Consider the following 27,138-nt stretch of genomic DNA (forward strand, 5'->3'; position numbering starts at 1 on the left):
ATTTGACAGGACTAGTATTTCCTTATTTCCTGCATAGAAAGGCTAGGGAATGCATTTACTACAGATACAACACTGAAAATACTCTTGAACAAAAAGAAAAAAAAAGCATGGCGATTAAAATATTTATTATAAAACAGATGACATAAATAGCATAGTTTAGGTGAAAATTGCTAGACACAGTCCACACTGTTACAGTACATCTGGAGGAGGAGAAGGCACAGACCAGGCAGACCCTGTCCTTACACAGGGCTCAGACTGGAGAAGCCAAAGTCTCATTTAATGCTTTCCACTTAAGAGTGACATGACAACCCAATGCTTTTAGAGTTCACAAAGATACAAAAAAAACAAAAAACAAAGCAAAAACGTGCAGCCAAAGGAGTACATGCAACAAGGTGCAACTAAATAACATGCAACAAAAATCATGCAAAGGAGAAAACATCCAAAAAGGAGGCTAAGTAGAAATACACATGGCTGAAGTTTTTGTTTTTTTTTTCTTTTTGGTTAATGATATAGATGGAAGAGTTTTGACAATACTGGAACACCTTCAAAAATATATATATATGCTACTCTGCAAGTGTTGGGGAAGAAAATCCACACAAGTATTGTTCTTAGATCATAAGATACTTTTGAAAAAAACAAAAAACAAAACTAGAGGCAAGACGTCACACTCAAATAAAAAAAGTCTTACAGAGAATTTCAGCTTAGACAAACACTGTACCTGCAGCAGTAGCATTTAACATCATCTGCTTATTCAGAATGAAAATAAGCAATAGGCATTACATGAACAATACTGTTCTTCACATCTTTCACCAACCATGAGCTTGAACTTCATTGTTACCAACCACATACTAAGCCTTCACTAACCAAAAACCAACTCGGGTGGACAACCAACATGCAGGAAAACATGAGTCAGACTTCACATGCTTCAGATGCTCACTTTTCTCCTCTCCAGTTCACATTACTGCAGCAACACTGATGTTTTACTTGGACTGGGGAGTCACCATATTTTATAGGGGGCCACAGCAAAGGGGCTAATAAAAAACAAAAAAACCCTTCTTTTCAAAATTGTAATGTCATGAAAAAAGTTCTGAGGGAAAAAAAAATAATTTGAATAAATTACAACAATTTGAAATATTAAGTTTTAAAGTTATTATGTTGTTAAAAAAAGTTTTAACATTTCAGAAAAGAGTTGTAATATTATGAGTTTTGTTTTGTGTTTGTTTTGATCATTTTATTATCAAGTCATAATATAATGAGAACTATTTTCTTATCCAACAGTGGCCCAATTAATCCATCATAAAGATCATTAAATGTTGCTCTAATAAAGTAATGTGGTTGTGAACAAAATAAATGCAACTTCACCATGTCTATCATGTAAAAAGTATTTGTTATACCAAATTTACTTTAAATTTATACATATGATTCTAATATAGTCAGCATATTGATTTTTCAATTGCTTATTCTGAAAACAGTTTTGGCAGACATCAATTAAAGGCCAGCTTCAATTATTGTCCCTTTACCACAAAAAAATAATATACTTTTGCTTAAATTCTCAGAAAACAGAAATATATTCCCAAAATGGGACACTTAAGACACAGTTAAAGGTTGCTGAGGGACAATAAACATTCAGAGACAGGAATTTTATGACTTGCACCAATTTCATCCTTGCCATGTTGATGGATCTCAGAAGAAAAAAGGAATAAAGCAAACTGCAGGTCAACAGAAACCCCCAGGTGTCAAATAAGAGCTCACTATTCAGGATCCATACTGATGACGAGGATAAAACTGACTCCACCGAAGAAAAAATAAACCCTCATCAATACATAAAAAGACAGACAAATATTAAAAAAGGGACCAATCCATGGCACTGTATTAGAGCTGTAAGTATATTGCACTTTGTAAAATAATATGAATTCATTTATTACTAGAGATCAGCGTGCACACCTTACATCAGTCCGTCTCAGAAGCACTTCCTGAAGACGATCTGCGGCCCGTACTCCTCGTACTCTTCCCGACTGATCCATGCAGAGCTGAAGGTGGGCAAGTTGGCCAGCACCGCCCCTCCACTCCACACTGAGAAGTCTCGGTCACGGGGACTGGTAACACGAACAATTTCAGCCATGTCAGTAGAAACCAGTCCTTTGATTTCAGCCTGGAGCCGCTCAGGCATGCCAGCCAGCAAAGTGTTCCCACCTTCAGCAAGAGATTAAAAAAAAAGAAAAAAAATTTTCAACTGAAACGTGGTCGAATAAAAATCAAAGCATAAAGCAAGCTGTGCTTTTAATTTACAAGGACGTGCTGCTTGGAGCCCTCAGACCACTGTGTAATGGCTTAACTAAAAAGCACTAGTTACCCGACAGTACAATGTTTCCCAGGAAGAAGCGCCGCAGGTCCATGTCTGAGCTGAGGATTGACTTGAAGATGCTCTCGTGCATTCCACAATGGTCCCGTCCAATCAGCTCAGGTTTGAAAAGAATTTCAGGGGCCCTGGATGAGCAAAGAGGTGATTGGTAGACATCTTAGCAGTTGGAAGAAGAAGCTGACTAATTTTGGCATTGCTTTCAATTGAATTCAATTTTATGTCAGATTTATGTAGCGCCAAATCAAAAGTCATCTTATGACACTTTCCAAATAGAGCAGGTCTAGACTGTACTCTTTAATTTCAGTTTTAAAAGAGAGAGGCACAGCATTCCCCCATGAGCAAGCACTTGGTGACAGTGGTGAGGAAAAACTTCCTTTTTAGAGGGCAGAAACCTCAAAGCAGACCCTGGGTGGCCATCCTTCAGCCTAATCAGTCATCATTTTATGTACAAGACAGGAGGGTTGCAGTGGTATCTGTTATTAGTTGCACCCACATTTGGTCACAAACCAAACTACTGGACAGCCTGATGACAGTACTAGATAGAAATAAAAATGATTACAATTCATCATGAGGATGATGCAAATATTATGAAAATTCCATCCAATTATTATTGAAAGGGTTCACTTCAATCAAAATTTCAATCTTGTGATGGCACTAGAGGAAAAGACAGGATTCATCCGTTTTCATGGCAATTCATTAAGGAAAGGAGGAAAAACAATGACTGGAAGTGTTGCAGCTCTTTCTTGAAAGATTATGTCTTAATGCAGAAAGTCAATATCTGCAAAATTAAAACCCAGTTCTTGACATGATCTCTTGAAACAGTTTTGTAAGGCTGAGCTTTACATTCCTTATGGCTGTTCTAAGCTAGGCTTCTTTGTTTCTTTGCGACATCATAGCAACATCAATTCCACAGGTTAGAGCTGAATTTCTTCAGTACATCAAAAAGCTGTTTCAGTCTAGACCAGCTGGAAGTCTGCCATTGCCAGAGCCATGCTGAGAGCATGTTTAAAAAGGACAATAAGTGGTTTTAGGAGCAGCTGGGGGGCCTTTTACATTTCTCCTTCTGTACTGATAATACAAATGAGATAAGATATGTTACTTAGTGAACAAAGGTTGCCCTTTGGACAGTCAGGCTAGCTGTTTCCAAAAGAGTCCAGTCATTATGCTCAGCTAGGCTAACCACATGCCAGTTACAGTACAACTCCACACTTAAACAGTGGTGGTTATCATAGACCTCTGTTTGCTTAGTGTATTTTGCATGTCATTTCCAGCGCAGAGCTACTGAGATTTATTATTAAAACATACACACAAGGCATACAAAACACGAAACATAACAGCTGACAAAACTCCAGCGTAAATTCAGATTTCCTTCAAGAAATAAGAATTTAAGAAATCCCGACTGTCCGATAAAACAGGACATGATGCGCAGACGGGCGGCACCGTGGTGCAGTGGTTAGCACTGTCGCCTCATAGCAAGAGGGTTCCAGGTTCGGATCCCGGACTGGAAATAAGAATTTATTTATTATTAATCCACTAATGTGGATGTGTGCATGTTCTCCCTGTGCCTGCGTGGGTTTTCTCCAGGTACTCCGGCTTCCTCCCACAATACCAAAAACATGCACATTAGGTTAATTGGCTACTCTACATTGCCCCTAGGTGAGAGTGTGTGGTTGTCTAGTAGTCAGCTGGGATAGGCTCCAGCTCCCCCGCAACCCTGACGGATAAGCGGTATAGAAAATGGATGGATGATGCGCAGACAGCTACCTGAACCTCTCCGTGCTGAGCGTGACGACCTGTCCATCTGGCATGGTGTAATGCATCTCTCTGCTGGACGTACCCCCCGCGTTCAGCTCAGCTTCATAGTTGAAAGCCACACAGCAGCACTTCTCTTTTATCTCCCTCACTATCTCCATCTCTGCTGTGGTGCGCATGCACACTCCTTGTTCCTGCAGAAGCTTTAAGCACAGGCACAACAAAACGGTCAACTGACGGAGTGAAGGCGCGGGACATTACTACAGGTTCACTTACGGTACATCTCAGCAGGACATGTTGATACACCAAAAAAAAAGAACAGACACCACAGTTCATGATCAGCAGTGCTTTTCAGACAAAGTGATGGCTTTTTGTCACACAAGGGCTGCATCACTGATGGATTAAAAACTGAGTTGAATCCTTAACAGCAATTTTTGCTCGCTCCACCTCTCACAGTAAATCCTCTTTTACATTATCTTATCAGTTTCGTTCTGCTGCAGTCCTCACATTAATACAATAATATTCATTTGAGACCTGCTGTGATGTCAATTTTACAGGAATGTTATTAGGACAAACCTTGTATGATTGCTGTTGTGACTTTTGCAGTAAAAGTGACTCAGGTGCTTGTTCATCCCTGAATCCTCTTTGCAACAGTAGCTAAACAATCACTTAAATGAGCTCTTCTTTTTATTTATTTTTTGACACAAGCTGCAGATTGGAGGCATCACCCATCACTCACTCCCCAGAGAATGAATACCTTTTTAAGATGCAGTGTAACGTCTACACCTGCCAGAGGGAAGCGCTGCACTGCATGAGGTAGACAGTATCCGTCAAACACAGGTACGCTGTGGCTCACTCCGTCTCCAGAGTCAAACACCACACCTACAAATGAAAAAGAAAGCATTATTAGCATGTTTTCTTTAATCCAAGACGAACCTTACAGAACGCTATGCCAAGTTTAACTTCACATGACTTATGGCTTAATTAAGTATTCATCCATGAGTATCTATCCAACACAGATCCATTCATAAAAAGCCACAGGTTGATGAAATATTACCAGTGTATCTCCCTGCTGCATAAAGTGCCAGCACTGCCTGCATGGCCACGTAGGTGAAGGGAACACTGAAACACTCAAACATGACCTCCACCATGCGCTGACGATTCTCCAAGGGGTTCATGGCTGCCTCAGTCAGCAGAACTGGGTGGTCCTCTGGATCCACACGCAGCTGCTGGAATGTGTGATGCCAAATCTAAAAGAGTACATTTACAAGTTAGTGAAGGCAACAAGGAAATTTATAGTCACAAACCATTTATTCTGCATCTCAGAAATGTGGGCAGGTATACCGAACTGCAAGCAACTGCACTCAGTGACCACATGGAAGGAAACCAAAGAAAAGTTCAAGCATGAAAGTGCGAGGCTGCCTTCACTATAGGCAGCTACATAAACAGGTGAATGTAACAGCCTCATCAATTTATATATTGTTTTTAAATGTGCTCAAATGAACAGCTCATTCAAAAGTAAAAATTTATCTTTATCATTATCTACTCGTCCACACGCTGATGGAATATCAGGTGAAGTTTCTTTAGTTCACAAAACATTTATATTGCAGTATTCTCCTAAAAAACTGAGGAGGCTGGGGACCTAACAGCTAAGCTGATCTTAAACAGATCAATAAATAAATAAATACATAAATAATAAAATGTACCCATACAGCTCATGAGGCATAATCCAAGTCTGCGATTGACCTGAGATCCTGAGTGATTTGAGGATGTTTAGACCTTTAAGCTGAAATCTTCACCATAGCTGCTAAGCTAAAAGTGTAAGCGTGCACCCCATGTGAAGTGGGAGCATGAGCTCAAACACAGCGGCACATGCTTGATGTGCCGCTAGACGAAGTCAACGAGAACTCACAATCACTGCATACCTCAGTGCTTAAGTTTGCATGGCCTTCCATCAGAAGGGGTGCATGCTAGTGTTTTTAGTCTTAGATATATTTTAGCTAGATTTTGGCATAAGGAGTGTAAATAACATCTTTTCAAATTTTGTCATAATCATTGTTATCATTATTTCACATTTTAAATTTACATTTAAGAGAATGCTACAACACTTTTTTTTCTGTGAAGCTCCACAAATATTTTGTGAACTATGAGGCTTTCCTTACCTTCCATAGGCATGAGGGTGAGTAGAAAAATCACAGAATTTTCATTTTTGAGTGAACTGTTCCTTTAAAGCATGACAATACAGTCTTTGCAGAATGCATGATCCTGTGTGTCAGGAATGCATCAGCGCCAAAAGAAGTGCAGCGAATAGCACAGAACAAAAACACCTCATCGACATATTTCCTATGTGGTACTGGGAGTTCAGATCATTCTGACCCACCCATGAATAGAAAAAGAAACACATTTAAGAGCAATGATCAGTGACATCTCATCTCACGTCATACCTTTTCCATTTCATCCCAGTTCCGAATGATCCCGTTCTTTATGGGATGCTTCAGAGCCAGGACCCCCCTCATGTGCTGAGCCTCATGTCCAATGTAGGTGTCCCTTTCAAGGTTACTATTCATTATTTCCTGCAAAGACAAAACGTCCAATCAGAAAGACCAGCTAGAAGGAAAGCCGCATCACTATTAGAATGCTTTTTGTAAACAATAATTGTAATAAAATAAGGATATGCCCTTACCTCATATTTTGGCATCCCAATAATTGTTGGAAATATAACCTTTGGAAGATCTTGATCTGCAAATCCTGCTTTCATTAGACCAGAGCCTGTATCCAGTACAATGGGGATCCCGAAATCTGTCATCTGCAAAAACATTAAGAAAAACAAATCAAATTGAATCACATGCTGTGTATGCTTACAAGTGTTTGTGCACAATGCGGTTCTCAAGACTGATTAAGATTTATTCTTGTAGGTGACACATGATGCTGAGTGATATTTTTTCCTGCAATATGTAATATTTTGGGAATGAAACAATATTCCACATAGCCTCCACATGACAAATAATTTTAGTCAAATTTCACTTAAAGAAATGGTCATATATAATCAACATTGCAGGAAATAATCACTTTTTATGTTCCAAGAGTAAGAAGAGAGGACTGATACTGAATCACACATCTGTATGTTATATGTAAGAACTGATCACTTGTTTAATTTATACTCCAAGAACTACATCCAGTCTTAAGAATGTGTGCTCAAAATGTCATGCAGCAGTGACTTAAGGCACTGGATCTTTTTGGTGTGCGGCTCTCTCTCTCTCTTTTCCAGCTTTGATTATCACTGCTGCATCATATGTGCACTAACTGATCTCATAATTACTAATTACAACTGTGTAGGCTATGAAACTTAAACCTTATTCTTCGAGTTCTAGCCCTGGTGGTTTCAAATGTACTTCAGAGTAGTAAATAAAATAAAAATGTAATCCAAAGCAGTAAGTATTGCCTACTTTGTAGACTTAACTACAAGACTTAATTGCTTCCATTGGTCTCGTGAAATGCAGAGCTGGAGTCAGAATGTGGTTAGGCTGGCTTAGCATAAAAACTGGAAGCAGGGAGAAACAGCTACCCTGTCTCTGTTAAAAGTGAAAAAATATGTCTCAACATGCATCTTATTTGTTCAACCTTCAGCGTCTTTCTTCGGAGGGAAGTGCACTGGAATCTCTTAATTTCAACTCTAAATATTCACAGTAAGCCTACCAGGTTTGATATATCTTTTGGTATCTACGTATGTACAGATGCCAAACCTGTGCCTCCTGCTTATCTGGCAATCTCTGTAACTAGAGATGCTGTAAACAAGTATTAGCCAGATGGATAAATTGGCTGTTTGTGAAGACACAAGTACAGCATGCAACCCCTTCTGAAGATTCTGTTTATTAACAAATAAGATAAGTAGTAATTAGTAAGCTTTAGATGTGTTGGTAGGTGTACTTTTGAACTCCAAACTGAGCCAGGTTAGTCATTTTCCCCTGCTTCCAGTCTTTATGGCAAGCTAAAATACAGACATCCTGATCCTGAACTTACATACCACATATAGACTTGAGTTTTATCTTAATTTTTGCTGCACTCTTAGAAGGGAGGAGAATGAGAATATTTCAAAAAAGTTCTATATCTTAAAAAAAAAAAAAAAAAAAAAAGGTTCTGTGCTATTACTAAGTTTCCAGAAGAGAACTTGAGGTAAGTTGAATTTAATGATGGTGAGATACACGGAATATGAAGGCTTTCAACTGCAGGAAGAACACAACATTCAACATATTACAGTACAAGGCGTACCTTTCTCACACTAATGTTTAGCTGGGCCTGAATCCCAGTTGACCCAGAGCCTGATGTCCTCATGTTCTCAGAGTCTTCTTTCTCCTCATCTTGTCCACTGGGGTCCAACTCCAGAGGCTGGTCAGGATGCAGCTGGTGTGCCGACTGTTGACGTGGGCACTCATCTACCGGAGATGAAGTCTGAATTTCCTCCGCTGGGCGTAAATCTATCTGCAGCAAATATTCCGGCACCTCTGATGCACACTCTTTAGCTTTAGTGGTTGTTTCAGACATATGGTCTAATTCCACATTGCATTTCTCAGGAAGTGAATGGTTATTATTGTTATTGCTGTGTTCTTTTACGTGCGGATTGAGAGCCAAGTTGGGATAGATAGCTGAAGTCACGTTCACCAACGGTGCATCAAGTGGTCCAAGTGGTTGCACAATACTAGGATTCTGACCAGCTGAGGACAGAGCTGGAATCTGTAGCTCTGGGGAATGACGAGTTTTAGGTTCTGCAGGGCTGTCATTTGCAGGAAGGAAAGCCTTCCTCGGCTTAGGCACAGGAGGGTGGTGTGATTTCCCACCTGGGTCAAACGCTCCATCACCTGGCTTCATTTCAGGGGTTATAGAAGCTTCTGGTTTGCATACGGTAGCATGTTCACCAGATATGTCAAATTCTTTCACACTGATATGTCCCTGAGGTTGGATTCCCCCTTCTTCAGGAGGTTCCCTCAAAACAGAGGTAGCTCTATTCAATACCGATGACTCGACTTCAGAGCAATGATCCTGACATTGGGAAGTCTGGAAGGCTTGTGGTGTAGCCTCTTTGGCAACATCACGACCCATTGCTGCTGGAATACATTGAGTTTTACAGATCTCCTGAGCCTGAGAATTAATATGAATCAAAGGTGTTGAACGTGTTCTCAGCGATTTGTTACTGCTACCCGACAAAAGATCATTACAAAGTGCTTGGTCCTCTTTATTCACAGTTCTAGCTTTCTCCATTATAGAACATTTTACAACCTTTCTTGCTCTGTCCTTGTGCTTCTTCACTTTGCACTCTTTGTCCAAACTCTTCTTGAGCTTATCCACTTCCCTCTTCTCCTTTTCTAGTTGAAACCGAAAAGCCTCCTGCTCTTTGCTCATACTTGACCGTGTGCTTGTATCCGAAGGTTTGCTTTCACAAAGTTCCTCATTGGGTTTTGTGTTGCAGCGTCTGAACGTATGGATCTTCAAGTTCTCCTCCATGATCAGCTCATCCAGGACGTGGACTTTTCTTAGCTCCGTCAGCAGATCTGGCCTGCGATAAGAAACTAAAGTATCTGCTCCTGTGGTAGCGTCAGTGCAGTGGCTGTCGTCGTCAGATGCCTTAGTTTCACTTGCAGATGCAGTTGATCTGGGTTCGCTGAGGTTGCCAGATTCTGCAGGTACGAGGTAATCCTCGAGGCCAAGAACACCAGCTTCGACCAGCTCACTAGATGACATCTTTAAAAATGAGCAGAAGCATAATGAAAAACACTGCAAAGCTACACATAATGTTTAACTTCAAAAGATAAACTAACATCAATATGTATGCATTGCTAAAGACACTGTATCACAGCAGTGTCTTTTCCACTGTGATTGCCCAGAACAATGCCTGTAACCATGGCATCTCTTCACATTAAAGATTAAGAAAATTTGCATTAAAAAATAAACTAACTAAAAATTCTATAAAAATTAGACTAAAATATCACTGGTGAAAACTCAGGTTTGTTCACTTAAAAGAGACCTAATTCTTTTTTCACAAGGCAAAACATTTAATTTCTCCCTAGTGGAAATGTCTCATTTAATTGTAGTCAGTGAACTTATATACAAACTCAGTTACATATATCAGTAATTTGGTTTTGACATGAGATAATTGAAATTAGACTCATCCACAATGAAAGTTTGACTAATTGCAATTCTAATCAGTGAAATCTACAACTCAGTTCTCATAAGTGGAAATGTCATTTGTTATATCAACAATCCATTTCTCAGTTTGTACAATTGTTCTTACATTATAGATATAAATGTAATTCTAGATGCCTAAAATCCAGTTCAGACTAGTTCCTTATTGATATGTTGGCATGGAATTGTAAACTAGAAAGAATGTCATTTCAGATCTAAAACTGCATTTCAATATCTGAAATAAAAATAACTGAAAATTATATTTATAAAAGTCACAATTATACTGATGAGAAAGAGATCTATACTTCATTTTAGTAGTTGTGAAATTTCATATATAATAAAAACCAAAAAACAAAACATTTCCTCTGGTCAAAATGGCAACCCAACTGAAATGGGTTGTTAATATGTTGGACTTATCAGAAGGACAACTATTGATATCTGAAATGGGAAGTTACATTTCACTAGTCAAAATCTTCTCAACATGTGACTTATTCTTATTTTTATTATTATTATTATTATTCTTATAAAAAGAATTTCTGATATTTACAACTATATTCATGTCAAAATGTTACATTAAGTTAGTTATTAAATATAATTGGGGCTTTCATGGTTAAAAAAAAAAAAACATTAAAAGAAAAAAAAAAAATAAAAAAGTACCACCTTTAAAAATGCAAAGTTTGCTCAGAGATTAGGAAAAAGGGAAATGCTGAGCCCGATTTCTAACTTATTTGCAATATGTAATAACTGGCCTCCCCGCATCGTAGTATACACCCTTGAGTTGATCTGCAGCATGCTTAACGTACCACTCTGAGCTGATCCTCACTGTCCCACAGCCACTGATTGTGCTGGTCCTCAGACCTCAGCAAAGCATCCAGTACAGCCTCTTGAGCCAGAACTTTTTCTTCTTTCTGTAGAGCAAGACGTTTATTAAGACATTAAGATCCATCATTGGGCTCTCGTAACTCATAATGGGCATCTGATGTCATATTTAACGTTTTATGGATCGAAGATTATCACTAGTTTCAGGCCTGCATGGTAACAATCCATCCGTCTACTCAAACAGTGCATTACTTGCCTCCAGAATTTCATCAGCCCTGTCAAGGATCTTCTCCACTTCCATTAAACCCTCCTGTTCTTTAACATCCCAGTCCTTTAGGGAGATATCGAGCAGACTGAAGAGGAAAAAGCATGAAAATGCCATTGATTTGAGGCAAACCAATCTCACAGTACATACATTATCGAAATTCTACAAACAAGTCAATATTTGAGGCTGTTCCACTTGGCCTCCTGGAGGAATAAACAACTGATTTCTGCTGTTATCTGGAACGATTTACCAGCAAGAGGAGAGTCTAGAGATACCTTTTATTAAACTTTTGGGATTAAATAGTAGATATATCTTGGGTCTTGTTTCTCAACCTGTCTGCAGCAGCGAGATGTGCTATATAAGGCTACTGTAATTAATCACTCTCTGGTCTTGCTGACTGGATGGGGAAGTGTACTTTACTTCATTAATGTAAAAAAGACAGGGGGAAAAGAACATACTGGAGAGAAATAACCGTGTCTCTGATGAGCGATGAGTTCATCAGAGGCGACATACCCGGCGGTTTGGGGTGAATAAGCACAAATCCACCCATGGGCAAACTCACTTTGGTAATGCAAGTCAAAAATTTGCTTTGCTGTCCGTGTGGACACAGGCACAATTTGAACTGCAGTAAAACTAGAAAGTAAGTTAACACTTCATTATCATTCGCAAGTCATCATATACTGATGCTTTGGGTTGATACACAGGTAATATTTGCCAGAAGTTATTCCATTTTTCCAGGACATAGACTGGTACTAAACAAACTCTGTACATGTGTTTTTTTGGGTTTTGTTTTTTTTTTTTAAAGAAGGAACAGCCTCTGCCAAACTGAATTCAAAGAGATGCATTACCCATCAACAGAATCCTGTTTCTGGTCATGAAGGTCATAAGAATCCCACAGGAGAGTGGGGATCCCCTCTGTGGTGTTGATGGACTTATCTCGTCCATCTGTAATGGTGCTGGACAGGATGTTGCAAATGGGGCTTAGTTCAGGATCCTCCAAACTGCTTTGTGAGTGTAACATCCAGCTGCTGCTCTGTAGGCCTCTGGATTCCATGCTGTTCAACACCTCTGTCTGTGTGGGTTGATCTCGACACCTGTTGGACTCGTTGGTGGTAGTAGAGGAGTTATCACAGAACAGCAAGTCTCTCTTTTGCGGTGTTGGGTTCTGTGTAATGGTAACCGTGTAAGAGTTTTCAAGATTGTCTACAGGTAAGCTAAGCCAAGGATTGCTGGGTAAAGCAGCTGTGCGCTTCACTTTGATCTCAAAATTGAGGGACTCCACGGTAACTTTAGGGATGATCTGGATGCTAGCCCTTGAGGTGTTTCCCACAGAGCCAAAGTCAAACTCCTCTCTGTGATCATCAGAATCTGAAACACTGCAGATATTCTCTTTGTGGATTTGATGCTGGATTAAGACAGGTCTCCCAGTGTCCCTGGTCCCAGTTAATCTAGACAGACCTTCCACTCCTTCCCTCCCCCCTGAGGCCTCCAGCTGGCTGCTCCCAGCTCCATCAAAGCCTGAGTCGAATGAGCTGAGGGAGGGGGGTTTGCCCTCAGCTGACACCATCCCGGCAGCTGCAGTTGAAGCAGATGTTCTGCAAAGATGGGTTGCTTCCTTACCACTTTCACATTTAGTGAAGTCTTTAACATCCTTAGATGCTCTGTTTGCAGCACTGTCAGCAGAAGACTGATTAACATAGCTGCTCCGCAACAGCTCATACTGCCACTGTAAGGCCAGCTGGAGGTGACCAACAGCCACAGGTCCTGAGGACGTTAGCAGTTTCCTCAAGGTCATGCACCTAATAAATAAAAGATTAGCAGAAAATATTCCATTTAACATTAGTTTGTCAACAATCTGACCACCTGGATAGGAATTTCACACGATTTCCTTTTTACAATTGTAGATGATGTGACCATATTTTGAGTAAGTGGCACAGACGGAACCAGGTACTGTATCATTGTATGCATATGCAATTTTGTCACAATGTCATAAACTTTTCTGGATAATTTGAGAAACTGAAGCAAACTTGGAGGTTCAGAAGCTTTCAACCATTTTACAAGGTAAAACAAGTATGAGACAACACATGAGAAGATAACACAGTGAGGACTGGATTTATTCAGAGAGCTTTGCGTTCTCAAAATGCAGGACTACTTGTGGTTCCCAGATTCTTCAAAAGTAGATTGGGAACCAGAGCCTTTAGTTATCAAGCTCCTCTACTATGGAACCATCTTCCAGTTTTGGTCCAGGAAGTGGACACCCTCTCTACATTTAAGAGTAGACTAAAAACTTTCCTCTTTGATAAAGCTTATAGTTAGGGCTGGCCTAGCCTGGCCCCTAGTTATGCTGCTATAGACTTAGACTGCTGGGGGTCCTCCCATGATGCACTGAGCTCTTTCTTCCTCTCCCTCTCCTTCTGCACACAGTCATGTCCCATTAATGCATATCACTAACCCAACTTCTTCCCTGGAGTCCTTGTGCTTTCTCGTCTCGCAGGTTCCCATCGACCGTGGTTGGAGCTCCTGTTGCGGTCCTGCTCGAAACTTACTGCGATTACTACTGTTTAGTCATAATCTATTTATCTATTTTCATCATAGTACCTCCTGTATACTTCATTATCATTATCTACAGTTCCAATATTTCTAGTATTATTACTGCTGCTATGCATCTCTGCTTGTTTTTTCTCACCTGCTCTAATTGGAAAGTGTCATGAGATAACTTGGCTCTATATAAATAAATTAATAAACTGAACTGAAACTGAATTGAATTGAAAGCCCCTAGAGATTATGTACTTTGATTTAAAAGTTGTCTTGTGTAGTGTAGTGTAGTGTAAATGTAGGGCCAAACACACTAAGATTTTACCTTTCTGTAAGAAACCACTATGAGATGACAAATACAAAGACATATATACACATGTATATGAAATATAAAACCTCTTTGTGACGTGCAGCTCAACTCACCGCTGAGACATCTGCTTGCCTTCCTGCTGGACTTTCTCATCTGGGATAACATTAGACAGGTGAGCCAGATGAAGCAGCTCTTCCCTATCTGGAGGGGGATTCTTTTTCAGGAAAGTGGAGATTTTGTGTTTCCATGGAGGGATCGTCCCCCAGTTCTTCTGCCTCTGTGTGGGATCACGGTCTCCATTAACATTTGACAGCAGCTCCTGAAGGAAGTTCTCACTTAGGACCAGACTGTACCAGCTGCTGGCCTGTAAAAGGGACAGGAAATCATACCCTGCTTTATCTTCTATTTTACTCTAAATGGGACCATAATTTAGAATAATCATGTGTGTTAAAAAAGACTTAAAATTAGTAATGATTGCTGTAAAGAGTTTTGCCCCCAAGCCTGTTTAGCTGTACGCCATTGCCTGTGATTAACTGTCTGCATTCCCAGAGGAGCTTGAACTTATCAATAAAGGAGTAAGCTGCTCATATGTGAAACACTGCGGCCACAGGAGGGAAAACGAGGCCAGATATAATTATGTGTTTTCCGAGTTGGTGAGTTCAGGTTCCACTTAGGCTCAAGTATGGCGCATGTACTGGATAATCAATATGCAAAGAAAATGACAGAAGTCGTTTAAAAGTTAAATAATCACTGACAAGTTGTAAGAAAGTAACTAAAAAAACTAAAACAGAGCGAAGTAAGAGAGTGATCCAGCAGCAACCAATCAACCACACAGTGCCACACAGAGATGATTAAACAGTTGCACAGCAATGCCAGTGCAGTTCCATTAAGTGCCCTAGTAACAGTGAACCAGCATGCACAAAAGCAGAACTAAATATTTTCAGATGCTGAGAGCTTGCCTTGCTGTAGTTACGATGGTAGCTTGAAACCGCTCTTAGGGTTTGGAGAATGAAGTGCACGGCACAGTAGAGTTTCTCCTTCAGCCTCTCCAGATCCAGAGCCCAGTGCTCCCTTGTCTGACCATCAAAGGGCAGGATCTCTGCTAACGTGTGGATCACATCTTCAGCACAGCGTACGAGGGCCTAGGAGGTGACCGGTGGGGAGTGAATTAAGGACAACAATGTAAGGCACTACTTACAGGAACAAGAAATAGGACAGGATATAGATTAACCACCAATATAATTAGTACTGCTGATAGAAAATAAGTATGGATCAGAGTGGACATGTAACTGATATTAGATGTCCAGTCTAATCAGGTACACTTCCAGGACCTTTTATGAACCTAAATTGTGAAAACAAGAAGAAACATGAGGCAAAAAGCAAAGAAACACATCAAATAAATACGTACCATAGCAGGAGTGTGAACAGATGCCTCAAATTCAGACACTAACATCGCTGCCTTTGCAGCATCCTTGGCGATCTCTATTTTGTAAGCCTGGAGCTTTTCTTGATGAAGAGTTTTGATCTGTTCTGTGATCTGTAAGGACAAGTAAACACATTCAGTTCATACAGGTAGCCTGCCATTTTAACCAGTTATGTTGGTATAAGAAGGGTACTGAAACATTTTAAGAAAATAAACATGATAAACTATTGCATTTTAGCTGTGGCCCAGTTCATGTTCATATTGGCTTTTTACAAATAAGTTATTCAGACCAGCAAGTAACTCATTCATTCACAGTTTTGGTTATGTCATTGTGCATCATCAGCACTGCATGGAGTCAAGGTGATTCTACAATTTGGAGACTGCAACTCAACTCTTCTGAATAATGATGACCATACAGACAAGCTTCTACCATAATGTTAAAGAAGGAGACAGTGACAGTGTGGTTGCCTCATTTCACTTGACTTCTCTAAAACATGCACCCCTTCAGATCACTTCCTTGATAATTCACAGCTCAAAAATGGATAGTTTGGCTTTTTAGCACCCAAAGGCATAAACGCTTTAGTTGTGTCCAGTAACCCACACCTGCAAAGCATTCTCTCGCAGCTGGAACACCTGCAGCTGGGAACGGGCCTTGGAAAAGGCTTGCTCCCAAAGCAGCTCCACTTTTTCCACAGCTGCAGTTATCCTGGAAAAAAAAAACAAAAAAAAAAACAGAACAGGTGGCGGTTTATATTTAGTATAGCATACTGTATGCCATTTAGTGGTTACTTCATCCCAAACACCCTAAAATACAAAAATAAGTTATGTTTGGGTTACGGCTTTTATAAAATGCAAAGATGTCCTTGTTAAATGGATGAAATTGAGTGCCTTAAACTGTGACATTTTAAATGCTATTCAGCTTCACAAACAATTGGAGCGCTAGCTCACTGTGGGCCACAAAAAACAAACAGTTTTTGGTCTAATTTAATGAGTTTAACTACCATAAAGAGGCAGTTGTGATTGTGTAAATGAACATTTCTCAGCCAAAAAAAACACCATGCTGGCACTGTTGTTTAGTTGTGTAACACAGGACCAATGGAACATTCCAATTCAATTCAATTCAGTTTATTTATATAGTACCAATTCACAACAAAAGTCATCTCATGACACTTTCCAATTAGAGCAGGTCTAGACCAAACTCTTTAATTAAATTGTAATACAGAGAGCCCAACATTCCCCCTGGGGAAGCACTTGGCAACAGTGGTGAGGAAAAACTGCCTTTTAGAAGGCAGAAACCTCGGAGCAGACCCCCGACTCAAGATGGGCGGCCATCTGCCTTGACCAGTCGGGTTGAGAGAGAGAGCAGGAGAGAGAGAGAGAGAGAGAGAGAGAGAGAGAGAGAGAGAGAGAGAGAGAGCACACAAGCAGAGATGCATAGCAGCAGTAATAATACCACAAGTACTGGAACTGTAGATAATGACAATGAAGTATACAGAAGGTACTATGGTGATTATGACAGCAATATTAGTAACAGTAATAATGGTAGTAGCTGTACAGAGTAGTAACAGAATTAAAATAGATTATGACTGAACAGTAGTAATCGCAGTAAGTTTCGAGCAGAACCGCAGCAGGCAACATTCCAGTATGGTATGTGTGGGAAATGTTACTACAGAGGCTTAAGGTAAAGGGATTTATAGTCTTATCTTTGACTGAGTACTGTGGGAGCTGACTGCCTGCAGTACCAGAGAGCTGCCTTAAATGTATCACCTTACAGTTGTAACAAGCACGTTTTCTGCTGCATAAATGTAATCATGTGGCCACTGCAGCACTAAATTTGACTGAAAAATATCAACACGATTCATCCACTCTGCAGGGAATAGCAGAGTGGCATGAAATCACTGGGGGGGGGGGACTGTTCTCAACTGAAATACTGCCAGTTTTCAATGATGAATGCTTTTTATCCATGTTACAACCATAGCTCACACTATTACAATTAAGACACGCACACGCTTCACTTATAACATCGTACAGCATCCACTTTCAGTTTAATTCCTCAGAACCTGTTTTTTTTTTTTTGTTTTTTTTTTAAATCTATTAAAAAACATTAAGTGGTTTAAAGAAAAACGAAAAATGACTCTACCTGCTGTGGTTCTGAAGCATCTCAAAGGCAGTGTTAGTGAAGAGGGCAGTGCCAGCCATGGCCTGGTAACACGGCTCCTTCTCAGGGTCACGCAGCTTCTCCACCACACGCTCACAGTGCCTCAGCAGCTCATCCAAGCCCAGCTCCCTGCAGACAAAAACAGTAATACTGATACAGGTTAGTCAGAGGTGTGGTACAAAAGATAATGCACCATGTACTATTTTGTTGATAGGTTTTAGAACCTGCAGTCATGGTGCACGTGTTAAACTGGAGTGAAAAACATTTTCACGCCAAAACAATTTCACAGCAATAATTTCCTGCAGCCATCGTGGTGAAAAAGATTCTTCTTTAACTCATAATTTAGAGCAATTTTCAATGGCTATGGCTGCAATGCTCTTCTGCCTTTTAATGAACTTGTGAGGAATTCAACTTCCAAATATGTTCACATTCAAGTGGTTAAATCCCTGAGAAGAGTGTTACAAAACTGGCAGCAATTATCATGATCATGTTTCCCTCCTTTCAAGGCTATGCTGAGGAATAACACGAGCAGACAATAAAAGCGTTCAGAGTGTGTGTGTGTGTGTGTGTGAGAGAGAGAGAGAGAGACAGTGACCAGCTTGGTCTACAGGAGAAAGAGCACAACAACTGGGAGCCTGACCTCCTTAGCTGCTGGAACTTGGCTTCGTTGGTGGAAGTGAAGAGCTGGAGCTCAGTGAAGGTGGAGGGCAGAGGCAGCCTGGACAGGGCATGCAGGGTGGAGATACATGACGGCAGCCGCTGGACCACAGACAGGAACTCTTTGACAAACGCATCGATCTCCTGCAAAGGGCAGCCCAGCCAAAACCCAACAGGGGAGTGATTATTATTATTACCTTACGGCGAAGATTTACAGTTCACACCAACTTTCATGAGAATTATTACAATTATAACTAAAATTGACTGAAGTATTTAAGTATTTAACATAAAAATGCTGTTGCCAGGTTGCAGAAACAAAGTCTCTGAAGCAAATGTTTCTGGGCAGGACCCCCAGACACCCACCTCACTTTGGCATCAAAATCTTTTCTAATGACATCCCAAAGTCTCAAAGTACATTAAGCATGGGTTGTGTTGTACGAATTTTACCCACTTTTCTTACAAACACAATTCTGAGGACGAGTCCAGCTGAAATAATACAGCTCTTATTAATGCTCAGTAGAAGCTGATTTGGTGTTTTAACACCCACAACCTGCATCCTAAACAGGTCTGCTATAGACAGAGAGCTGCCATGATTAATAGATACTGTCATGTCCAAATGGCCCAGTTGAACATGACTGAATGTATAATGTAACAGAAAGAGGGGCTCCTTTCACTTGCTAATAAGGTCAGCTGATTACACGAGGCATTTGCGCAAGCTTCACCAAGGTAACAGACAATAGACTGAGGCCGCTTGGACGGGCCTCATGAACGCATTCACAAACACAAACATCTCCTGACCGAGTGAGCCGAGCACGTCCTCAATCACAAAGAGGCAATATTTAGTTGGAATAAATCATCTGGCTGTAGTACTGTATGTCAGATAAAACTGCTCAGACGTAAGCAGAATAACAGTGTGTATTTGTGTGTACACAGACACACACACACACACACACACTCCACAGCTGCTAAAGAGAGCAGGACAATGTTACTTTGTGTTAAGCCCTCTGACTGATCACAAGACAGCTTCATAGGTTTTTGCTCTCAGAAAGATACACAAACAGAACTGTTCAGAATGTTATCATCATTTACTGCATATACTTACTGAATACTGACATCAACCCTGCCCATGATAGTGTATTTGTCAAATTATTATAGGATGTTTTGCCAAGTGAATGGAGGGTAGTGATGCAGAACTCACTAACTGGATCTTTATGTATACTGTGCCTCATGCAAGAACATACTTGTAATCTTGCTATTGTACTATATATAGTATTTCTTCTACTTTTCTATTGTTTATCCTTATTGTATATAGTACTTTCTGTGTTCTTGCTGCTAGATGTCTGTTTTGTACTTGAGAGCAAAGTCTAACCAGAGTCAAATTCCTTGTCTGTACACACAAACTTGGCCAATAAAGCCGATTCTAATTCTGATCTTATCCTTGACCTCTCAAATTTTCCCGTCCGCTTTGTTTATACAAGGGTTCCAGGTCAGATTCAGAAAACCCTAACTGTACATACTTGGGTTAAATCACTTGTTTAACCTTGATGAATTTCTGTATGAGGAAGATATAATAAATGTATAAGAACTATAGTAAGGATATTTGTTTGGCAAATTTGTCACAAAAATATCAAAACGAAAAGAAAAAAAGCTTCTGAATTTTGTTTATTTTTATTTTAGATAACTGGAATATCTGCAATTGTAAACTGCTTAAGTCACATTTTACAGATTTACATTTTTTAATTAATACACTGGGGTTTTTTGATAATAGATAATCAATAGATTAAGAAAACATTTTCAAAAAAAAAAAAAAAATTAAAAAAATACAAAATTTTACCTTAATGAAGGCCACCCAACTCTGATGACAGTAAATAAGGTAGCCACCCAACTGTGCTGGTAGCTGACTTCTGTCAATATAGTTTGACAGCTCCGAGATTTCTTTCAAAAGAACTTTCTACAAAAAGATAAGAACAGTGTGAGATCTACTGAGGTCAAACCTAAAACAACAACATGTCAGTGTGCAGCATATGTTGTTTCATTCACCTTTAAAGAGGGAGTGTAAGCTTTGGACGGAGCCAGGACTTTCAGCAACAGTTTGACAACATCCTTCTTCTTGGGCTGAATTATATACACGCTGTGGACCGTCCGCTTGTGCAGCTAGAAGACAGAGAGGTGGACAGAAAACTTCAATGTAACACTGAACGGAAAAAAAGTTGTGTTGCTCGTGCCGCTGCGTCAGATTGAAAAGGAGTAATCTTGTTTAGTATTTCACATGCACGTAAAGAGGAACTCATTAATACAGATTTAAGAACGGTCAAAATCAAAGCAGCAAAGACAGGTCAAGCTCCAAAGACAATGGACCCTACACTAACTGCAATACAGACAAGAGCATGTTTTTGTTTGATAAATTCACACATCTTTTAATCACACTCCAGGTTAGTTAGTCCCTGCGGAGACAGTAGCAAGGAAACCCCCCTCTTCCCCCAACAGGAGGAAACCCTGAGCAGGACCCTGCCCGCAAGGAAGAACCACCCCGCCGATAGTCAGTGCACAGAAGAATGGCAGGCAGACGTCAACAGTAGACATTGGGTTGGTCATGGATCAAATTCTGATGACAGTCGTTTTTGGGGCATTTTAGAGACTCAGGGGGAAAAAAAGGTTTGTTTCTTTGATACACCATTTAAGCACAATATAAGCTAAATAAGATGACAACTACAGTTCTACAAAGGGCCCCTCTACGATACACACAGGACCTGCCTTTGTTGACAAACTTAAGTCGTAAGTGGTGACAAGTTCCTTAAACTTGCAGTAAATAAAATGACACAAACTCACTGACATTCAGTGAGGCTTTTTCTTTTAGGGTCAGTGAGGGGTTGGTGGGCTCGAGGTAGTTGGGCAGTTGGCCCATCGCTGTCCGTTGGTGAGAGGATGGCTGCACATGTGTTAGCTGTTATTGTTAACATAAATCCATCAGCCCTGGAAAGCAAAACAAGTCGCATCAAGTTCTGATGAACCACCGCAAACAACTTAAGGCAGGCATTTTTCCTCTAACCCAGCAGTTTGTAATTACTAAATAAAGTGGGCTACATGTCGGCATGCATGTTGACATTGGGCCAGGCAAATAAGACCACAAAAATTATACAAAAGTTTTTTTAATTAAAGGGAGAGCAGTTGATCTAAATGCAAAATGCAGCATCCCCTACATAGCTGTGCTCATTTAATGTAACTAAACTGAGGCTTTTCTATTAAATAACCAAGCATGTGACCAGATATTCATGTGACCCCCTCCCCTTCTCTCTCTCTCTCACACACACACACACACACACACACACACACACAGGAATTCCACTACGAGCATAGACATGACGCACTTGGGATTGTACTTTGGCTACTTTGAAGATCAGTCCAAGCTGAAGCTCTTTGAATCAATAAAACAAAGTTGAGCCCATCACAGTGAGGAGCAACTCTTAAGTTCTGACCGCACGTAATTCAGACAGAACCAACAACAGAGACACAAAGCTGCCGTTTCACAAAGCTCTGCGCCACACATGCTTTCCTCTAGTGAACTTATGTAATACTTTAACTTGCAATATGCAAGTGTGTTATATAAAAAAAACAAAAAAACAAAACAAAACTGGTCACACTTTCCTGTAGCATCCTGCTGTCCTCAGTGTGGGACAGATTTCTGTTGTTCGAGTTTTGTTTTTCTTTGAACACTGGAAATGGAGCTAATTCCAGTTTAAAAAAAATTAGCCCTTCTTGTTGGCAAATGGAAAGAGCTCTGTGTGCTGTGTTTCTGATCACAAAAGTGTAAAATGTTGAAAGTACTTCTTGCTGCTTTTTGGGGTGGCCAGCACACAAGAGAACAGTATGCAGTGCAGTTTTAAAGACAGATACCTTTACAGCAGTGATGTGATAACCAAAGAGACTGCAAAGCCCCGATGCTTCACTCGGATTATTATCTTTCATCATTTAAATATGCCTCTTTATTAACATTTGCATTAATATGGGCTGTGCCCTGGGGGCCAAGGGGTTTATGAGGCCCTCTATTCACTTATTTCATTACCGTTGGCTCCCTACTGTCCTCGGTCTAAGCAGAAAAAGACCCCCCAAACAACCTTTAAACACAAAACTTTCCAATACTGGTCCGGATACTTTATCTACACTGTTTGGACCTCCTGCTGCGGTCCTGCTCGAAACCCACTGCGATTACTACCGTTTAGTCATAATCTATTTTAATTCAGTTACTACTCTGTACAGTTACTACCATTATTACTGTTACTAATACTGCTATCATAATCACCATAGTACCTCCTGTATACTTTTTATTATTATCTACAGTTCCAATATTTCTAGTATTTTTACTGCTGCTATGCATCTCTGCTTGTGTGCTCTCTCTCCTGCTCTCTCTCTCTCTCTCTCTCTCTCTCTCTCTCAACCCAACCGGTCAAGGCAGATGGCTGCCCATCTTGAGCCGGGGTCTGCTCCGAGGTTTCTGCCTTCTAAAAGGCTGTTTTTCCTCGCCACTGTCGCCAAGTGCTTGCTCAAGAGGTAATGTTGGGCTCTCTGTATTAAAATTTAATTTAAGAGTTTGGTCTAGATCTGCTCTAATTGGAAAGTGTCATGAGATAACTTTTGTTGTGAATTGGTGCTATATAAATAAACTGAATTGAATACTCTGTCCTGAACAAACTTCAGATGATCATCAGTATATTCACACATACAGAATGGCCTTCATGTGAGCTGAAAGGGGGGGGGGGGGAAACATGGTGCTGTACCAACAGTGCAAAAAACAAACTGCAATGTATTGATGATTCAAGGATGTAGTGGTTTTCTACTTCAACTACTCAAAAGAATTTTAAACAAACTTCAATGAGCTTCTGGGACTTGAATTAAAAAAAAAAAAAAAAACACTCCTCAGAAACTTATCACATGAGAAATGAACTACTTTGTCGTCGGAGTGGAGCATTTAAACGATACCCTCAACACAAACATGCCTGCAAGCTGCATGCTCGCAAGAGACAAGAGAGACTCTGTCCCTTAACACACTGCATGATTATCACAAAGATAACTGAAAATGTCAAGTCAGTTTTACAAAGCGCTCTGCATCTTATACCACATTGTGAAACTCACATATACTGCTGCATCAGGGTTTCTTTTGTACCAATACACCAGTTGAGCGATTTTAACTCAATTTTATTTACTCCGTAATATTGGTTTCTATCACAAAAGCCCAGCAAAGGTTGGGCTCTAGAGTGTTCCTGTGGTATATCCACCAAAGGAAATTTTAATTGGGTTTAAAAAAAAAAAAAAAAAAAAAAAGCTGTTTTGTAGTTTTGAACACGGTGTAAATGCAGACACAAAACAGCACAGACATTAAAGCAGCGATGACGGATGTGGTCCCACTTTGTGACAAGCTGCAATATGTCCAACTGGCTGCTCAGCCAATATGGACATGGATCTGGGTGCAGCTAGTCTAGTCAGCACTCTCAGCTGTGTTGGAATCCCTGCAGCCAAAAGGCACTAAGGCACTTTCCCCACAAACTCCAAACTTGTTTTGTTACATTTTTTTGTTAAAGCTAAGTTTCTGAAAATGGTGCCTGATTAGCTCATGTGCTCAACTGATAACTCACTCTAGATTCTTTTCGTGACCTAATCTGAGGTAAAATGGGCACTCTTAGAACATGAAAAGGTGGTTGAAAAAATACTTCAGGTCAATCATCATACTTCTGACTATGTGATACCAGTGTGAAGTGGACAGTTTGAGTGGGACAAAGGGTGCAAGGCCATGGAGAGGTGTCATACTAACTGTGCAGAAAGCTGCACAAGATGGAAACAAACCAGAAAAAGAACATTTTTGCAAAAATCAAAAACACCATTTGATTTTGTTTTATGTAGTACTGCGGAAATCTGGGTGTCTGCATGTGGTGGACATCTAGTTTAAGAACAATCACTGGAAACATGCTACAGTATCTACAGCAGCACCACACGGTGCACCTTGCCACAAAATACCTCGAGCAGAAGCAGAGTCTCCGCGATGAACCTGGTCGTAGGAAGCGACGCATGCCTCAGATCAGCCACCACTGACACCAAACTCTCCTTCTCTTGCTTCTTGCTGTTGGGAGACAACAGTCCAACCATGAGTACATATTTCACAGCCACACACACACACACACACACACAATAAGCTTCTCTGACACCACATACTTGTGCAGACACAGAAAGTAATTTATGAAGTCCACCACTTCTGCTTTGCTGAGTTCTGAGGAAAGTTTGAGTTGTCCACCCACTGGGAAAATAATCAAAGGGCAGCCATGTTGATCGAAGGTACCTGTACAGACAGATAACACAAAGGAAGTTAAGGTCATTTTAGTTTAGCACATCTACTGGAATGTAAGTCAATTCATTTTGGCGTCAGTTTTGCCAGTATTTTAATCAAGAAACATTGTCACCATCTATCACTTGCAGTGATGCAGTGCAGTGACTCTAGCTTTGAGATATATTCTTTTTTATTCTTAAAAAAAGTCTTAATTAGCACGTCCCACTCCAGGCCAAGCTTGCCCCTGAACGCACCGAGAGCCACTACTGTAGCTACATGTAAAAGCAGTAACAGGCAGAGCAGTGTGGATTAATAGCTACCAGGGAAGAGCACCGCTCCAGAGTTGAGCACATGATCAGCAGGCAGAGGCGGGGAGGGGACGCACTCCTGCACCGACTCCTGGACGTCTGAAAGCTCTGTGGGAAATGATTATTTTCACTGAAAACACACTCCACAAGAATTTCCAACACATGCTACACGACCGCTCGGTCCAACAAATTCCTCTCCGCCTCTGAGAAAGGCTGGCTGAGGAACGGCAGCTTATAAAGTGATAAAGACATACGCAACTCAAAATTGTCCATTCGCTCTATGGTGATCAGTGGGTTAAACAGTTCACAGCCCCTTTAGCCGCGGCGGATAAAGAAGCTGCTCGCGTGCACTTGTCTCTCCTACCTGTTGCGTGGCGGATCATCTCAAATTCCTCACACGCGGCTCATTTCCAGAACAGGTTTTCTTTTGTGTAGCGTCAAACCAAACTGTTCCTTTACCGTGTATCCAGAGACCAGTCCTAATTTAAAACAGTGCTACAGCACTGCAGACCCTGTCCGAGCGGTCCGCAGCAATAGTTCGCCGCCTTTCTCCGCCATGTTGCATCCATTCAGCAGCGCCTGTCCGAGCTGACCCTCCTGCCTGGAGGTTGTTCGGCTCATTTATAGACTAGACTAGAGAGGGCGGAGGAACCACTGAGGGGGACGGAACACAACTGCGCCAGTTTATCGAGGTCTAACCGGTCGGGTGCTTACAAAAAGAGACTGTAATTACTGATAAATTATAAACCCGTCAAGTCTATAACTTGTGAACGTAACACAAAAAATATCTTTAAAATCTTTATGAACTGGTTTGATCTTAAATTCTGGCTTCATATTTACATAAAGCCGTCTACATGTCCCAATAATGGCATATTTTTGGAATTTAGCCTGCAACAAAGACAAGAAAAGTAAGATAAAAACACACTTGTAATTTAATACAAATCATCTTCCATACGTCCCGCCTCCACTAGTACCTGTCAGAGACCGGGAACACAACATACTGTATATAAGAAGGAAAGGCTCAGAGGTGCATTTACACTGGCCTGTTTTGTGTGTTAAAAAAGTGCAAATATTTGTCCAAATTTGAAAAAAATAAAGATCTTTAAAAAAGGCTTCTAGTTTTGACTAAATCAACAGTGACTGTGGTGCCATCAGCAAACAAACTGTGCCTTTATGTGAGTATATGCTGTCAAATGGACTGGTGTTTAAAGGGACAGTTCACTCCAAAATCAAAAAAATACATTTTTGTTCTTACCTGTAGTGCTATGTATCCATCTAGATTGTTTTAGTGTGAGGTGCTGAGTTTTGAAGATATCGACTGTAAAGATGTTTGCCTAGAGGAAATAGATCTCAACTCAACTCAACAATGTCTCTTTCAAGATATCACTACAGGGTTACTCGAGATAATCCACAGACCCTATTGGAAGCAGTTTCACATAGGAACTATTTTCTTTCTACTGTACTCCACCATATCACTGCAGAATTAAACATGTATCCACTCATGGAGGAGAGACCAGGACGTAAACATACCGTATGTCCTCCTAAGTTGAGCTGTTAGTTAACCTCTCGTCCATAATCTTAATATTTTTGAACTCACTGAACAAAACAGCATGAACTAAGGGACACCTCACCAAGTTTAGTTCACTTTCCTGGCCCCTGCCGGGTCCTGCTCAAGGTTTCTTCCTTAGAGTTTGAACCATGCAGATTTAAACTCAAGATGCTGTGACTTTCAACATTCTTTTAAAATCTATCTCTCACAAGTCCTTCACCCTCTTAGGAATGTAATACTCAATCACTGGAGCCGCTATACATTCAAAATTTTCCTTTTTCTATATTCAGTGATATTCTTGCATAGCTACAACTCTAAAACTGTACGAATACCATAAAATGCTTGAATAACAAAACTTGACAAAGTTTTTTAAAAAAACAACAGCAAATAACAGAAATGAAACAAAATTATTTATTATTGATTATGAAAAAAATAAATAAAATAAAGTAAAGACAAAGAAATAGTTCTGAGGGAAGTATACTTGGTTGTGGGGCTCTAGGCAGCTAG

The 27,138-nt window shown here is 40.4% G+C and overlaps 1 protein-coding gene across 1 annotated transcript; it reads right to left on the reverse strand.

Moving 5' to 3' along the window:
• Positions 1 to 108: 108 nt before the first annotated feature.
• Positions 109 to 25,720, reverse strand: LOC124050094. The gene is made up of 24 exons (XM_046372225.1): positions 25,447 to 25,720; positions 25,095 to 25,190; positions 24,663 to 24,786; positions 24,468 to 24,570; positions 20,499 to 20,612; positions 20,293 to 20,409; positions 18,442 to 18,602; positions 17,784 to 17,930; positions 16,247 to 16,349; positions 15,629 to 15,757; positions 15,180 to 15,362; positions 14,334 to 14,584; positions 12,224 to 13,174; positions 11,367 to 11,463; positions 11,095 to 11,199; positions 8,384 to 9,850; positions 6,798 to 6,920; positions 6,559 to 6,687; positions 5,172 to 5,364; positions 4,872 to 4,996; positions 4,127 to 4,317; positions 2,354 to 2,487; positions 1,945 to 2,193; positions 109 to 1,031 (listed from the first exon to the last, which is right to left on the reverse strand). Exons 1-23 carry the CDS (start codon positions 25,463 to 25,465, stop codon positions 1,961 to 1,963), a joined length of 5,295 nt encoding a protein of 1,764 aa, XP_046228181.1. The 5' UTR covers positions 25,466 to 25,720; the 3' UTR covers positions 109 to 1,031; positions 1,945 to 1,960.
• Between the last annotated feature and the right edge of the window lie 1,418 nt (positions 25,721 to 27,138).

This window comes from Scatophagus argus, chromosome 19 (assembly GCF_020382885.2).
Source record: "Scatophagus argus isolate fScaArg1 chromosome 19, fScaArg1.pri, whole genome shotgun sequence".
NCBI lineage: Eukaryota > Metazoa > Chordata > Actinopteri > Scatophagidae > Scatophagus > Scatophagus argus.

Coding starts and splice junctions, on each gene's coding strand:
- LOC124050094 (XM_046372225.1), bottom strand. Junction 17,931..18,441: donor AAGTTCCAGCAGCTAAGGAG/GTCAGGCTCCCA, acceptor TTTTGTCTGCAG/GGAGCTGGGCTTGGATGAGC. Junction 11,200..11,366: donor GGGCTGATGAAATTCTGGAG/GCAAGTAATGCA, acceptor CTTGCTCTACAG/AAAGAAGAAAAAGTTCTGGC.